At 34.9% G+C, this 16,509-nt stretch overlaps 1 protein-coding gene across 5 annotated transcripts; it reads left to right on the top strand.

Annotated features, from left to right (window-relative positions):
• The first annotated feature begins 27 nt into the window (after window positions 1-27).
• On the top strand, window positions 28-16,207 carry LOC117786766 (galactosylgalactosylxylosylprotein 3-beta-glucuronosyltransferase P). Of its 5 annotated transcripts, none has more exons than XM_034625136.1 (10): window positions 28-96; window positions 153-249; window positions 876-1,052; window positions 10,311-10,355; window positions 10,479-10,986; window positions 11,808-12,266; window positions 14,374-14,560; window positions 14,640-14,797; window positions 15,089-15,379; window positions 15,449-16,207. In XM_034625136.1, exons 5-10 carry the CDS (start codon window positions 10,807-10,809, stop codon window positions 15,560-15,562), a joined length of 1,389 nt encoding a protein of 462 aa, XP_034481027.1. In that variant the 5' UTR covers window positions 28-96; window positions 153-249; window positions 876-1,052; window positions 10,311-10,355; window positions 10,479-10,806; the 3' UTR covers window positions 15,563-16,207. The 5 variants fall into 5 exon arrangements, with proteins under 5 accessions (XP_034481027.1, XP_034481025.1, XP_034481023.1 ...); XM_034625134.1 differs by having other exon boundaries at window positions 54-96; window positions 147-249; XM_034625132.1 differs by having other exon boundaries at window positions 57-249.
• The last annotated feature ends 302 nt before the right edge of the window (window positions 16,208-16,509 follow it).

The following is a 16,509-nucleotide window of genomic DNA, read 5'->3' as shown; positions in this document are numbered from 1 at the left end:
AGTTGCGCAGCGGTTTCTTGTTTCCGTTTCGTTTCGTATCGTTGGTTTGCGTCTCAGTCGCATTTGGAATAACAGTACGTGCGGGTGTCTGTTTGGGTGCGTTGCCATTGCGATTGCCGTAGCTGCCGTTTTAAATCTACATTTAGTTCTAGCCTGGCACTTGGCGCGCCTGGACAACGCAAAGTGCGTTTGGAGTGTTGCCTTAAAAATAGTCAGCAAGGAAAAAGAGCAACAACTTTGTCGGTTAATGTGCGTGGGTGTAATTATTACATTTAAATATGTGTTTATATATAAATCGAATTGGCTGAACAGGAGACGTATGTAAAACGCCGCATCCTGTAAAAAGTGAAACAAACAAAAGCAGCAAAAGGGCAAGGCAAAAGTTTTGTTATTGCCAGCAGACAGCAAGCTCTCTCTCACTCTCTCTGTCTGTCTCTCTGTCTCTCTTTGGTGCGCTCTCATTCGACCGTTTGTCCGCCTCACGGCTCATTCGATTTTCCTTCTTCCTTTTTCCGTGTGCGTGTGTTTTGTTGTTGTGTTGCTGCTGCTGATACTTTTCCCTGTTTCATTTCCCTACATTTTTGTTTTTATTTTACTCTTTAATTCACACTTTTTGACTTAGTGTGCGCGCTGAATGAGGTGGAAGAAGGGAGGGAGCTCCGTTTGCTCACACCTGACGTTTAATATGATGTTGTTTTTGTTGTTGCTACTGCCCTGGAGTTGCTTTGGCAACAACAATAATAATAATAACAACAAAAACAAAATTAGCTGCCACTTATTTGATTTCTACAAATCTTTTTAAAAACGAAAACTCATGTAAAACAGAACGTGTTACAAATAAAATAAAAAAGAACCGTTATATGTGTAATTATCAGAATAAGAAGAAGAACAACAACTGCATCTGCCAACCGGCAAATGAGCAGCCGAAATAAAATCGAAAGTTGCCCCTGCAGCCATCAGTTTGGGCCCTGATGAGCATGGAACAGACGGACGGAGGGCATCCAAATTGTCGCCGTGTTCGTGTTCCGTCCCAAACAAACTGGGAGCTGTAGGTGAGTACTCTGTGTGTCTGAGTGTGAGTGTGTGAATGCTTGATAGTGCTGGTCTTATACCATTCTATTAGCGGCGTGTGTTGTCTCACAGTTTCTCAGGCAAACGCCTTGAAATTAGCTAAGCAGCTGCTAATTGGAGCGGCGGGTCGTGAAAAATGAAGTGCTAAAGATGGAAGAGGGGAAAGAGAAAGCGACAAATTGTTGTAGGGATTTAAGACATTTTCGTGATAATTATAAAACTATCTTCAACATATGGTTGCACTAAAATGTCTATAGTGACAGCATCTTAAAGAAAATTAAGGAATATTGTTCTATATTCTGCACATTAATAATGAACTTTTTTAATCTGTGAAATATTTATTGTTAGATATTATCTTAATCAAATTCTAATCATATGTTCCAAATAGGATTGCAATAAGATACTTTAAAAGATTTACTTAATGAAGTTGTTGGTTTATGCTTTAAAAATCTTTTTCATCAAATCCTTACCAAAGAAACAAAGAACTTGGGAACTCAGGTAGAGCTTTCAAAGGCCCGCAGAATATGCAAATGAGCATAGGGATGGACTGTTGACTCGCCTGCCCCTTGACACATGTGCGTGCGTGCGAAATCTGCGAGCACAAAAATTATTAACAACGGTTCTCCTCTCCCCTCTCGAGGTACATCCATCAATTGGGAGTTGCATAGACAACATGCGGGAGGCGTTTCGTCGCCCTTAACCCCTCGGGACATACGCAGTGCGGCACGAACGGCCCTGGCCCCTCCATGTCTCGGTAACGGTTAATGGAACCGTATATGAGTTTGTTTCTGTGTGTCTGTGTGAGTGTGTGGGCCCCGAGGAGTCGAGTAATTTGTGTCACGTTTTAATTTTTCACGCCGCAAAGGACGCAACGGAAGAGAATGGTAACCAACATTCAACCTACTCACACATACTTACATACATATGTTTAAGACCTCCCCTCGCTGTGATTATGACAATTAAGATTGCGTACAACTCTTGTTTCTAGTTTTTCTTTCTTTTTTGTTTTCCAAATTTGAAAAGAGTTTATTGTGTACTTGTTTTATGCTTGTTACATGTTTCCCTGCAATTACAGTTGTACTTTTATAGCAAGGGTTTAAATGAGATTTTATACTCGTAAACGTTGTAGCAACTATTAAGGTTTGCAGTACGGCTTTAACTAGATTTGGATTTACAAGGAGAACTCTGAGTTACAGTATAATTTTCTCTTTGTGTCTCATTCGTAACCGTTCAGATTTTAGGGTAGTACAGCTTTCGTATTCCAAATAGATTTTAAGTTCATAGAACGAATTCTTAGTTGCATTAAAAAAGATTTTCCTATTAATCTTTGTGTCCTATTCGCAAGAGTTTAAAGATAAATTTAAAATTTATGTTTGATCTGATTTTCTATAACATTATTTCTTCTTCATATTGTATTCTTAAATGTTTTAGCAATACTTAGGTGGAATAATTGAAGTGCTGGTAGACTTGGGACATATTGTGTTGAAGTGACCGAAGAAATCATTTCGGTGGCAAGTTGTTTGCCTGGCTTGCCACAAAAGATGACAAAATATGTCAAAGCAGCATCTGTAAGCCATTTGAAATGCTTTTCACACAGTACACATTGCAAACATGGTCGAAGAACCTTAAGACTGACGCTACAGTCAGAATTCTGTCAGCTGTCAGTTGAAAGTCCATAAGAGAATCTGCAACAAAACAGACAAAAGTATCCGCAGGCAACTTGAGTTTGTCGCACTTTGTCAGCTGGATAGAGTCCTGTTTTAGCTCAAGTGATATTCAATGGAAAGGAAAATAATGTATATAAGTTGTGAAGAAAAAGTCTTTATAGAGTCTGATGGAAATGGAATCATTTTACAATTCGTACTCGTAGTGTATCCTAGTATACATTGGCTTTCAATTAACTTAACTAACTTAAGTAATTTAAACAAGAATGACTTGCAACTCTTATAATGGTAAATGGTGGGACTTTATTTCACAACCATTATTAGATTTATATTATCACTTTATTTGATAAATTTTCAATATTAAACTGATAAAGAAACTAAATTAGAACTCTTAGAATTTCAATTATGTAGCTTTAGTTCCTACCAAAGGATATTATGTGAGTAGTCGGTCGGCTGGCTTACATATATACATATTTCATCGCAAAAATTTTCCGGTTGGGCGGTTTGAAGAGGCGGGCTTCTTGAGCACGCAAGTCATTTGATGGACTCGTTGGGCCATTTTATTCCGACTCCTTTCTGGATGTGGCAAGTGACTGGCAGCTGCGTGAGCTGAAATGAATGGAATGGATTGGAACAGGACATGAACATCAACAAGAGGAGCAACGAGCAGGAAAAGGACTTCACTCAATTTGACAAACATGACACGGAAACCCCCGGAGCTGACTTGCAATTTGGACTGCCAAGCAGTTGGCCTTCCTCCTTAATGGACACAGACACCCCATTCAGATGACGGTACTCGTCTTCGTTCAGGCTCTCATCCTTGTGCACTGCGTCGTCCTGCGTTGGCAATTAAATTTTTAAAATGCCATTTCGTAACCTATTTCGAGCGCCTCTGGAAATGAAAAATGCCAACTGCGTGCGTGAAAGGACTCAGGAACAGCAGCCAGGACAACAGCAATATTTTCGCAAAATAAACCTAAATTGAATTTGTTGACAAGAGTTTGCAGGCTAGACAAGCTGGCCAAAACCCTTATAGCCCTCAGCAAAACTCAACTTTCAGTACCCTATTCAAGGAATGGTGTTGGGAAAGGGTATACACAAGCAAAATCCATGCAACTTACAGAAATAAATAGCTGGTATATACTATATATGTATAAAGCTATATACTTTTCAGAATTGATCACAGAGAATCTCACATTCGAGCAAACTCTGCAATTTAAATTCGATTTCTTGTATGATGCTCATTTTAGAGGGTATCTTCAGGTCGAATACCCGTAATGTTTACTGTAGTTGCAACTCATGTGCTCTGTGGCAAGTTGCAAGTTATTACATTTTTCGCTCCTTTGTTTTGCTAGCTTCGTTCGCCTGGCGTTGAATCACTTGACCGGCCCGAGTGGCATTTCCCCATTGGCGCATTGGAGGACTCTAACTCGAAATGCAGTCTCAACTGTCTTCTTTTTCTTCTTCTCATTCTTCTATTTCTTGGCCGGCTGTCAAGTAGGTCTCTCTGTCCACCTTTGGACCACAGTCCAATTCGACTTGAACTCAATTCGCTGGAGACTTTTGGCGAGTTTCTGCCAGCACTGCAATTTCTCATATCGCTGTCTCTGGTTTCTCTTCGTGTTTTGGCATTGCTTTGGTAATTTAATTGCCAATTTCGAACATTTTTCACTTTCTTGCCCCTAGGGCTGGAAAGAGTGAAAAACAGCAAAGAAATGACATTTCCTTTTCAATAATTTCAAATGCGAAACTTACTAAAGTTGTAATTTGGCAGCTTAGAGAGTCCTTGAAAAATTGCAGCTAAGTAAAAAGAGAACGTTTTCGTCTAGAGTGCTTGAATAAGAAATACTTTGTTATAGTGACTTAAATTACTTAGTTAAATAGTAGTATTTGTGTTGTCTTTCAGGTTTATTTTATTGATATATTCAAAAAATTTATCTTTTAAAGTGTATATAGTAGAAAACTCTACAATCGATAAGTTCTGAATACTATATTTTGCAATTTTGAACAAAAACCACAATGTGAGTCGTTGATATGGCAAATGAGTTTATCCAAAGGCGGATCGCAACTTCCGCTACATTATACAGACATATACTTATAAATACAATGGTATATATGCTTGTACACATGTAAATAAGTAAAATACAATGCTTTTAAACCACTATTTATGCTGTTCATGCAGAACAAGAACAAAACTGCGGCGCACGACAACGACAACAACAAAAACAATACAAACGAGTTCAAAGCAAAGCGAAATATACCACATGATAAATTTATGGTTATCAGAGAGAGAACAATACGCGTCAAGTGCCAATGGGTTAAGCGTACTTTCCCATATGTACATATATATATCTATATCTGCATATGAAAACATACTTAGTATGCACATATATGCTCCTATAAATATATATACATAACGTTTTATCGCTAGCGGGCAAGCTTAAGGCAGTCGCCTTTTTTGTTAAGATATGAAAATTATGTATATGTATTTGAATATACTCGTATATACTTATTTTTATGACAAACTTAGTACTTTATTTCTATCGACTCGTCCATACAGTAAATGCTAGTTGCTTCGACAACTATAGTTAAAAAACTTTTAACTTCGCTCATCAAAATACGTGAAAATTTTAATAGCTTACAAATATAACACTTTTTACAAAATTCATTTATAAAACTTGTATATACTGTAAACTAAGAGAAAACTTAAAAAAAAAACATATACATTCAAAATGTTACTTAATAATATTAAGATTATATAAGAACTGCAATTTTAGTGAAATCCATGAAACACACATTTTTCTTAAACGGAAACTTAACAAATAATGGCAAATTCTGCTAAACTTTACAGTCATAAGCTAGTTTAAATTGTATTACGTATTTCCGGTTTAGTACGTTTTGTAAAACGATTGCAGTTTATATTGTGGTCATAACCACGTAAAGTGTTTGATAACCATGAATTGGCTTAAGGATCTATATAGATAGATAGATTGCTAGTTGGCTTATCATGAAAATGGAAGCTACTCATCGTGTTATATGGTCATTAATACGAAACACTTAATTAGAAGACAGATGTTATAAAAATCATTTTTATTGGCATGCAATAGGGTTTACGACCCCAATAAAGGTCTGGAAGTGCCACACATCACGTCTGATAGATAAGACACCTTCAATAGCAGTCGACCAGATGTTTTTGGCCTATTGAATATATGACTCAACTAGCCCACAAAATGAGAAATTTGAGACAGTTTATTCATTATTAAAAAATATATTATTCATGATTTATTTTAATAATATTTTTATTTTTGTATTTATCAATATTAATTTGTAATAGTTATTACTTTTTACTATCTATAAATGGTCAACCTTCCATCTAACTGATAATTTACTGAAACAAAGTTTTGCGTCCGCATAATTTAATTAATGTGACTCTGACACTAATGATAATGCATTAAAGTTACTTTATAAACATTCTTTTACGGTCATCCTTAATCACTTGTTGCATTGTTAACTTTGTGGCGACACACCCAACTAAATATTGGGTTGAAGGTGGCGCAACAGTTGCCCCATCCGGCTTTCGCATTGGGAAATCCTCTGCCTATGCGTGTCTGTCTTTTGTTCTCGGCTGAGAAATCGACAAAATCCTTTTACACCCTGTATTCACACCATTTTTGTATAATGGGATAGATATGAAGAAATTCAGCATAAAATAATTCAATTCTTCTTTTGTTTAATATAAATCCTTTTTTATGAGCTGTCACAACATTAATAGGTCCCACTGTGCCCCATTGACATTAGTCTAATGGCCTTGTGATAAACCTTTTCCCTCATCATTTTTATGGACTTTGATTTCTTTGATTTGGCCATTTAAACATTTAACTAAGAATGGTTGAATATTTCGACTGTCGAGATATGATAAATGTTATAACATTCAGTGGCGTAATTGTATTATATTTTTTGTTTATTATTGATAGTTTGTTTTTAGCCTCAGTTCGTGGTCGACAAAGTTAAAGAAGTTAACTCGTCATGAAAACTATTTAAATATCTTATCTTAATGTATTTTTATTAAAAATTTGAATAAATATACAAAGAAATTTCCGTGACGCAATTGGGAATTCATTGCTCTATTCTAAAGATAAGTAGTCGATTGGAGTACTTTTTATTTAAGTAGGCTTGGTCTTCATTGAGTAGTTGCTTTACACTGTTTTGTTCACACTTTTTTCGTTACATTTTGACTACATTACATTACATAAAATACAACTAGCACGTTCGGAAGTTTTTTTTATAATGGATGATATATGATACTACTTGATACACTATAACTCACATGCTCGGATAAAGACATTTACAAGATGAAATTTTTCTGTGCTAATCCATTAAATTTGAAATATGACGTTGGAAATTTCGTTTACACTTTTCTTTACGTTTTTTTTTTTTTTTTTATTTTTTATTTTTTTTTGACAAATGCAATAAGTTGTGGACTGTAGAGTCTAAAGCCTGGGTTATGGGTCGAGGCTCCGGGCTACAAGTAAAGCAAAGAGTGAGTCGTTTTCACTTTTGCTCTTGCATTCGACTTCTTTTTGTGTGAGCACGTGCATCCTTCGCTCCTTGCCCTTCCCCCCATAAATTACGGAATTGTTGATTCCGCCCACATGCGAAATTCCGATCCCATTCAGCTCTACACACAGTGGGGCACTTTATGAGCCGCCTGGCGTCGGGATTATGAGTAAAGTGAATTGAAATAGAACTGCAAAGGCACTCGTAAAGACTATTTAAGTTGTCCTTACAGCAAAATTAATACGTCCCAGACAGTTTTAAGGGTCTTATACTTTGCCGCATTCTACAATTTGGCTCAGTTCTATAGCGAGCACAACAGTGGGTCTGAAAGTATATTGACAGAGGTGCCAGATATATAATAAGCCTTTTTCAAATAAGGAATAATATTCCGGAAACTGTTTGAGTTTTCTGGCTAAAATTTATGTATCTGGGTAATAACTTTACTAAAACTTTAATACAATAGGAATTTTTTTTATACTATTGATCGATAAATAACAAAACACCTATTTTGGAAAAAATTTAGGAAGACTTGCACTTTGAAATGCAGTTGTATTATTAAAAGGTTTACTTTACCAAGTGTATAATAATATTATTTAAAAGTAAATAAAAAATAATAATATACCACTTTCTATTTAGCTTGGCAAAGGACAAATGCTTTTCTTTATGGAAATTGCAATCATATAGTATTCTATTCAAGGACATTGTCAGGTCGTCGCTTAAAAGTTTCATCCGGGTCCTCGAGTGCGACTTTCCTAGTATTCAGTGCTGTGCTGTTTCCGCATTTCTTGCTTCTTTCCTCTCTGACTATATTCTTTATTAGTTTGCACCCACTCGTGGTATTTTGTTATGCACTCTGGCACACCCACACATCTGTACATTGTGTAGTTGTTTATGTGTCTGCCTCGTAGTTTGTTGTGTGTGCTTTCATTCCCTTTTTATTTTTTGCAAAGATATTTGTGGCTGGTTTCGTTGTGCAGAGAGGCGGCTGGAATTGTCATGTAAATGGGTTAAGTTCTCGCAGTAAATTGTTTTTACAGACAATTTTGCCTAGTTCTTGGCTTTATTGTTTCGACATTTTGTTAAATGAATTTTCATTTAAGGCTTTTCCTGGCCCCACAACGAACACAGACAGTTTTCAATTTACTACAATAAAATGCTCAACATTAATTAAAATTTTCAGCTAAGGATAGCAGAAGATTGGCAGTATTTGATATTAAAAATGTTATTTATTTTAAATATAAATACCCACAACAAAGATAACTAGTTGAATAAATTCTTGTTGAAGAATTTTTATTTGGATATGAACTGAGATTTGTATTACTTGCCAAAAAATTATTTATTTGACAGTTAAACACAAATTAAAGTTAATTAAAGTTCATACATTCCGAAATTTAAGGAATTTTCCAATTTTGTGAGACTTCCATAAAAGACCTCGCTTCTCGTTTAGTTACATTGCGAACCCTTTAAGTACATTTTAACGTTCTATTTAGAAACTGTTTGAGATATAAGAAGTTGCAAAGTCCATATGCAAATTGCGTAGAGAGAAAAAAGCAAAGCGGCGCCAAATTTGCCAGCGACATGCAAAGCGAAGCAAAAAATAACAACAACAAAATTTTTAAAATTGGCCATTGAACTTTAATATCAGCAACTGAGCAAAATGGTTTTTAAAACGCTTAAACACGCGAACAAACAACAGTCACGCCCCCATCTATAATGCGAAGAGTTAGCGGAAGAACAGTATGTTGTTAAAGTTATTGGAGTGAGAACAGTAAGACACCCTATAAGATATACATACATTTGGAATTCTTTAAGTCTTTTTACATATACTTTATAATTACAACTAAAATTTATTCAAGATAAGTAATATAATAAAGATAAACTTTAAAAGTTCTGTTTAAAAAAAAATATATTTAAGTATTACCAGTTCAAAGATCAGCTAACATACCTATAAACACACACTACACTCTATAGGGTATCTCAACTAGAAACAAAGCGAAACTTCCGCCTGCTGTTGTTCATATACTTTCCACTTCCTTGGACTGGCTAGTTGTTAACGGCCAAGTTAACAGCAGCTTTACACAAATTGTTAAGGGAAAGGCAATCAAAGTGGTAAAGCGCTTACGGCTTTAAGTGCAAATAATTAAAATAAAATTTGATGATAATAGATTTTTTAATTAAGCATTAAAACTACAAACATAATTTATTGTAAAATATTCAATGGTTTGCATAAACTATCTTTCGTAAAAAAAAACTATTTTGCAGTTATCTGTGAAGTAATTAAAAGTAATTGCTTTATCTTGTCACATGTAAAACACTGTCTGTTATTTTTACCGCAATCGTTATCGTTATCATAACTTAACTGACATCGCGCTTGCTACCAATTTGATAATATAGACAGTAAATCAAAGACCTTTGATCAATTGATTTTTAAGCATTTTTTAAAGACATAATTTGAGCTACGTTAATTATACTAAATGCCAAAATAACTTATATTTTATAGCAATAAATAAACTGGAAGAAATGGAAGAGTTAGACACCCCGAAGAGTTAATACCCTTGCAGAGTACTTTTGACTGTCTGTCTCTCTGTCAGGGTATACAATTATGGGCTAATATGATAGACCGACATTCCCAGCTTATTTGTCCTACTGCATTCTTGACTAATTAATATACATATTATATACACATTAATATTCAAGCAAATTTAAGCACATCTAAAATTTCTAATACATCCGAGTAGTGGCTCAATTAAGCTGAGAGCGACTATATTTAAATATATATATATATATATGGAAATACTCGATAAACATACCCATATAAAGCGTCTGTTAGTACTATTTAAATTAGGCGTAAATTTTTCTGTTTATCAGTATTTTTTTCCAAAGATGAGTCACTTTTAAATTTAATTTATATGGCCATTATTAACCATAATCAATAAAATTTTTGAGCTTTGGCTGAAAATTATATTAAGATGAATTTCGCAAGACGTTTCATGAAATATTTTAATCTTTTTCTTGCAGGTTCGGAATGCATTGAATACAAATATGTAAGACCATGAATTACATGTAAGTGAATAAATTTTTAAATTTTTGGTGTAATGCTTAAATTGTTGAAATATGTGTATTGTAAACCTTGATTTCTTTTTGTACACTTATTAATTAAATGAATATTTTTGAAAATACATCTAGATAAAACTGCACAGCCGGCAGGTGATTCAACAGCCCCGCCCAGAAATGCCGCCCACAGCGTAAAGCAATCAGATGAAAAGTAGAAAAAAGCAACAAATGTGAAAAACGAAAATTATGCTCGCAAAGCAAATGAAAAGTGAAATATCAGCAAAAGTATAAAAACGACAAAATAAATATATTGAAAAAATTGCAATCAAAACCAAACGAATGAAATCAAAATACCAAAGAAGAGTTACAAGACCAACACGTAAAAAACAAAAACTTTACAACAACAACAGTGACACAACAACAGCAGCAAGAAGAAGAAGAAGAAGAAGCAGAAGACGAAATGTTGCTGCCACAGGCCAAAGATATAAAATTGAATGGAAACGTCAGCAACAGCAAAATGGGCCTGGGTAAATCCATTAAAATGTACCTGACCATATTCGTAGCCACGACCTGTGTCTATATGGTGCTCTATCAATATCACATGTCCCGACAACCCCTCGCCACCAACGAGGTCATCAAGGTGAGTAATCCCCCTCCCCCGTCCTACAAACTCTCTATATTGACTAATTTCTAATAGATAATGAACTATAGTTATACAAAGTTACATACTTAGTATACTTTGTTGTAGTGTATGGATAGTATGAATAGATAGCACCTATTGATAAGACGATCGCGTAGATTGCACAAATTGATTACCCATGTTATGGTTTGACCTTGACCATCCTTCAAGCTCGAGACTTGATTAAGTTGTAAATATCACACAATTCATTCACACATTTACTGTATTTACACATTATATCTAGCGAACATTTCAATAACATTTAATTTGTTTAACGAAACTAATTAGGAATATAATTAAGAAAAGGTATAATTTAAGAAGAAAACAAAATAATTAGAGATAAGATAAAAGTTACAACAGAATCCAAAATAGTTGAGTAATACTCTATTGCATTACTTTTTGTTAAAGAAATATACAAGTTGAAAAACATCGCAGCTGCAATCTAAGATTTCTATAATATCTAATTTTCTCGCTAAATTTCGATTGCTTTGAACTTCTCTAAATGCTTCTCGCTGCTGCGTTTTCTCAGCCTTACTCTATTAAAAATAAACTTATTTGTAACACAGTAATCAATTCTGATAAAGACTTAATAAAGCTTGTCGTTATAGAAATTTTAGAAAATATCAATTACTTATGAAGAATAATACACTATATATATTAGCTATTAGGAATATATCTTTGTATCTAAACATTATACATCAAACTCATATTGTAATTTTTTGTCTTTTGTTCTTGTTCTTGCTCTATTTCTAACTGGGGAAATTACATGATACATGATATAGCATACAGACAAATCATCATCATCTGCGTCGTCATTTATCGCATCATATTTGTGGTCACCCATGAGCAGCATCAATGCAACCGCAATGGGGCAAGGTGAGGGGCAGGGGCAGGCACAAATGCAGTTGCATGTCTCAAATGCAACTGAACTTTCCTCCTCCCCCTCTGCTTCCATTGTTGAATCGGCTATGTCCTTCTTATCAACGGTTTCATTGCCTTTGTCGTTATCATCACCATCATCATCAGATGCCAAAACCAATATCACAACAACAACAACAACAACAGCGGCTGCTGCTGCTGTAACAACAACAACGACAGCAACAACAACAACACCAACTACAACAACAACTGAAAAACTGTTAAGAACAACCAGAACAACCAGCCACGCCCACAATTCAATGGGAAGCGCCGGGGGCGTCGCTCATAAAACTCGCTCAACATTTATAGCTGTTTCTGAACCCGTAAATATTTTTTAACTAATCTATAACTAAATTGAGCACTTGCAGACAACAATCTAATTAAGTATACTAATTACCTAAGTAGTTTTAAGTCACATTTTTCATGTGCATTCCCAGCTTTATTATCAACATTTTGTTTCGCCTTGTTCCACATATTGTTTTCTAATTAGTATTTTTTTAACTATATAATTTATTGTATTGTATATAATAAATGTAAATACATAGGTTCCGTTTATCATAGTCTTAGTAGATATATAGTTATATTTGTCTGTTTTGGTACACTTTTCTTGCCTTCAATTCTCCGCTTCATGTGACTTTTTTATTTTCAAATTTACTAATTGCTTTTTTAAGTTTTAAGTTTTGCTTCATTGCAAGTCAATAGTGCGTTGTAATGTGAGAGTTGGAAGAGGTTGCAGCTGAATGTGTAGTGGAAACCTCAGTTTTAATTTAATACCAAGTTTGCTTTTTACCAGGGAGTAATAATGGAACCAGCTCTAACCTTTTTATTTTTAGTACTGTAACCGAAAGCGGTCAACAGTCGGATCAACTTTAAACTATCATAAAACGATTAACCAGATGACATTTCTTCTCTTAATGCATTTGCAATCTATACAATAATTTTTATGTTAACCATCTAACAATTTGTTATTCGAGCCGTACAATTATAGCCATAACCAGGCGCTTTATTTGACCAACGAGGCGTTACCATGCAATCGAATTGCTTATTTATTTGACCAAGATTCGTGCACACAAAACATATTAGTTCAGTCTATTATAGGCTGTTGTTTGGTGTTTCTGGGTTAATCAGTTGCAATGCTAATATCTCAAATGACCGACCCCCTGCTCTCAACTATAAATAATATGCAAGTAAAAAGATTTCCATACGAAATTTGCATGAGCCTAATTTGAAAATTGCTCATTGCGCATTGAAACCTCTAAACCGAAACCACAAACAACAACCAACGCCATTGAATAGCACCAAATTAGAAGGCTGTTCCATTTACGAGCGGGGCTTGGGGACAGCTTTAGGTCTCACTATGACGATGATCCAGATTCTCTAAATGCAAGCCAATTGAAAAAGATTCTCAGCGCATTTTATGGATATATTCTGTGCTAGTTAGTTATACATTGTAAGAAGCTATGGATGCACTACCGTCAATGTCAAACGTTAAGGGGCAAAATAATACTGTATTTATACTGAATATATACGCTCCGAATTAACATTAACAATCAGTTCGATCTGCTTAAATTGACTATTTTTATGTATTTACTATTACTGTCATAATAGTTGTAATTTTTTATAATTTTAACAATTGACTGGGAAAATTGACTTTAACTTTAACAATACAAACACCAAGTACTTAGTTGTAATAATACTAAATTTATTTGAAATTTAACGCTTTTCAAATTATTTATATTGTAAGGCTTGCATACTTCGAACCATAAAATTTATACAATATATGATTTAAATATAATATTTTTAGGACATCAATTTGGTAATTTTTTGTGTGTTTAGTTTTTGCTGATTTGCGTGTCAGTGAATTGTTTGTATACCCTTGAGATTTAGATAATTAATTTAAAGTATGTATCTATATTATGAGAAATATTTATAGTGAGAGTTCTGCTTTTAGCGGTTACTAAATTGATTTTGGTTTATTAATTAAGATGCTTATAGGGTAACTGCTAGTCGCAGTTATTTGTCTTGATTTGCGCTACTTTCTGGCTCAGTGCACTTTATTTATTTGAATGTCTTTGTTTATTTTGCGCAAAAAAAATAAATTTGGATGCATTTTTGTGTGTCAACAATGAACAATTTGCAACACCAGCGAACGTCAGTGTGTGTGTGTGTGTGTGTAGTTGGGTGTGTGTGTGTGTGTGTGTGCCATTTGAATGGCCTGCTTAAAGTGTAACTAGTAACCCAACTGCACACAGACACGCAGACTAAACCCGGTCAACTAGTCAACTAGTGGATTAATTTGCATAATTGCTCATGAAACGAAGCACACGCCGCGCGTAACGCATGTAAACACACACACACACACACACACATAGTATAGATAATAATAAAGTATAGACCCTTAGTTAATCCATCCTCACATCCTCTCCGCAGCCACCATTATACATCATCACGCCCACTTATCGACGACCGGAACAACTGGCGGAGCTTACACGACTTGGTTATACGCTGAAGCATGTGCTCAACCTTCTTTGGCTGGTTATTGAGGATGCGAACAGGACGAACCCATTGGTGGCTCACACCCTGGATCGCATTGGCGTGCCCTACGAGTACCTGGTGGGTGAGTATTGTCTCTTAACATTATTTAGCCTTCACTTTGAGTGCTATTAACGTATCGTCATCCTTTCACCTCTCTCTAGCACCCATGCCCGAGCAGTATAAGCTGACAAAGCGGGCCAAGCCCCGGGGTGTCTCGAACAGGAATCGAGGACTCGATTATCTGCGCGCTAATGCCACCGAGGGCGTACTGTACTTTGCCGACGATGATAACACCTACGACATTAACATATTTGAACAGGTATGTACACGTAATACCCAGAAATACTTTCTAATATCAAATCTTCAACTGGTTCAATTTTATATTTAAAAATAAAATTTTTTTATTTCTTGCTCAATTGTTTTCCTATTTTTCTTGCGTTATTAAGACAATAAAATTTTTGAATACAACGATTCCAAACTTTTTAAGTCATCTAACTTTGAATAACGATTTTATTCATATGTTGCACTGTTTCAAAAACAATCAAATAGATAGTAACATATAAAAAATATATAATTTATTCAATCTCTTTTTTTTTTTTTGAATCTGCAGATGCGTTATACCAAAAAGGTGTCCATGTGGCCAGTGGGTCTAGTGACCAAGACCGGAGTTAGCAGTCCCATTATACGTAATGGAAAACTGGAAGGTTACTATGATGGTTGGATAGGAGGTCGGAAGTATCCGGTGGATATGGCTGGATTTGCAGTGAGCGTTAAGTTTCTACACGAACGACCGCATGCAAAGATGCCCTTTAAGCCGGGCTATGAGGAGGATGGCTTTCTGCGCAGTCTGTCGCCGTTGGATAACGCTGAAATCGAACTGCTCGCCGATGAGTGCAGAGAGGTAATAGTTCTTTACAGAGTTAAAGAAAATAGATACCACTAATTCAATTTTAATAAAATCTTTCTACAGATTCTCACTTGGCACACGCAAACAAAAAAGAATCCTGCTGCACTTGCTCTCAATGTAACAAGATATGGAAACACAAATCTGGCGTTTATTGAGAAGCTACTGGTGCGACCATAAGACAAGAGGACTGCTGGTTTTGGTCCAACTGTAGTTAGTATTAGTTAGGTATTACGATAACTATAATGATTATCCAAAGTACGATTGTGTATGGCAGCGAGTGAGCTCACAAAGTGTCCGTGACTTTAACCAGTTGTACAGGGTACAATTTAAGAGTTGAAGTCGTTTCTTTATATCGACTATCATTAGTAATGCACAGCGTAATCTAAATATGAGTACAGTTGCAGTTAGTTATTCTCTAAGCGCACACGTTTATACGATATTTGTAACCATGATGAGGAAGCACTGTTTGACCCCAAACCGGCATTATCATTGACAGTCGCACAGGCACCAAATAGTTACAGTGTATACCTTTAAGTATTGTATATTAATATTATAAATATTAAATTATCCTGAATATACATATACATATATATATTTTGTACATATTTGCAATACATGAACCTAAGCCAAGACTTAATTTAAGACAGTTAATTTTTGATAGATGAAGACAAAAAGTATTTAAGTGCATTACTTTATGAAAGACAACAGCCTAATTGTAATTTAGTTTAGTTTATAAGTTGAAATGGTAATTCGTTTCATGTATTCATCATCTCGTATAAACCACTCAATACAAAAACAACTATGGTTTCTGTTCCTAATATATAAGTTTGTTTTATTTCCGATCGATTTCAATTGCAATTCTCAACCAAAAATTGTTTTTTATTTATATTTTTCAAATTGCAAATGCAACAATCGTTTGTAGTATTAAAGTTTAACATTATTATTAATTAGATTTGTGTTCTTATTCTCAGCTTGTTTATTAATATAACTCTGCTCATTTAAGTTGTGAAATTTCACAACATTCATTTGAGTTCTTGGAACTTGTCTCAGCTTAATGGAAAATGTAAAGATGTCAATAGTTCAAGGCCGCAGTTATATACAAATTCAAGTATTGGGTGGGCGTG

Source organism: Drosophila innubila (assembly GCF_004354385.1).
Source record: "Drosophila innubila isolate TH190305 chromosome 3L unlocalized genomic scaffold, UK_Dinn_1.0 0_D_3L, whole genome shotgun sequence".
NCBI lineage: Eukaryota > Metazoa > Arthropoda > Insecta > Diptera > Drosophilidae > Drosophila > Drosophila innubila.
Note: the sequence above shows the minus strand (reverse complement) of the source record. Positions and strands in the feature narration are given on the sequence as shown.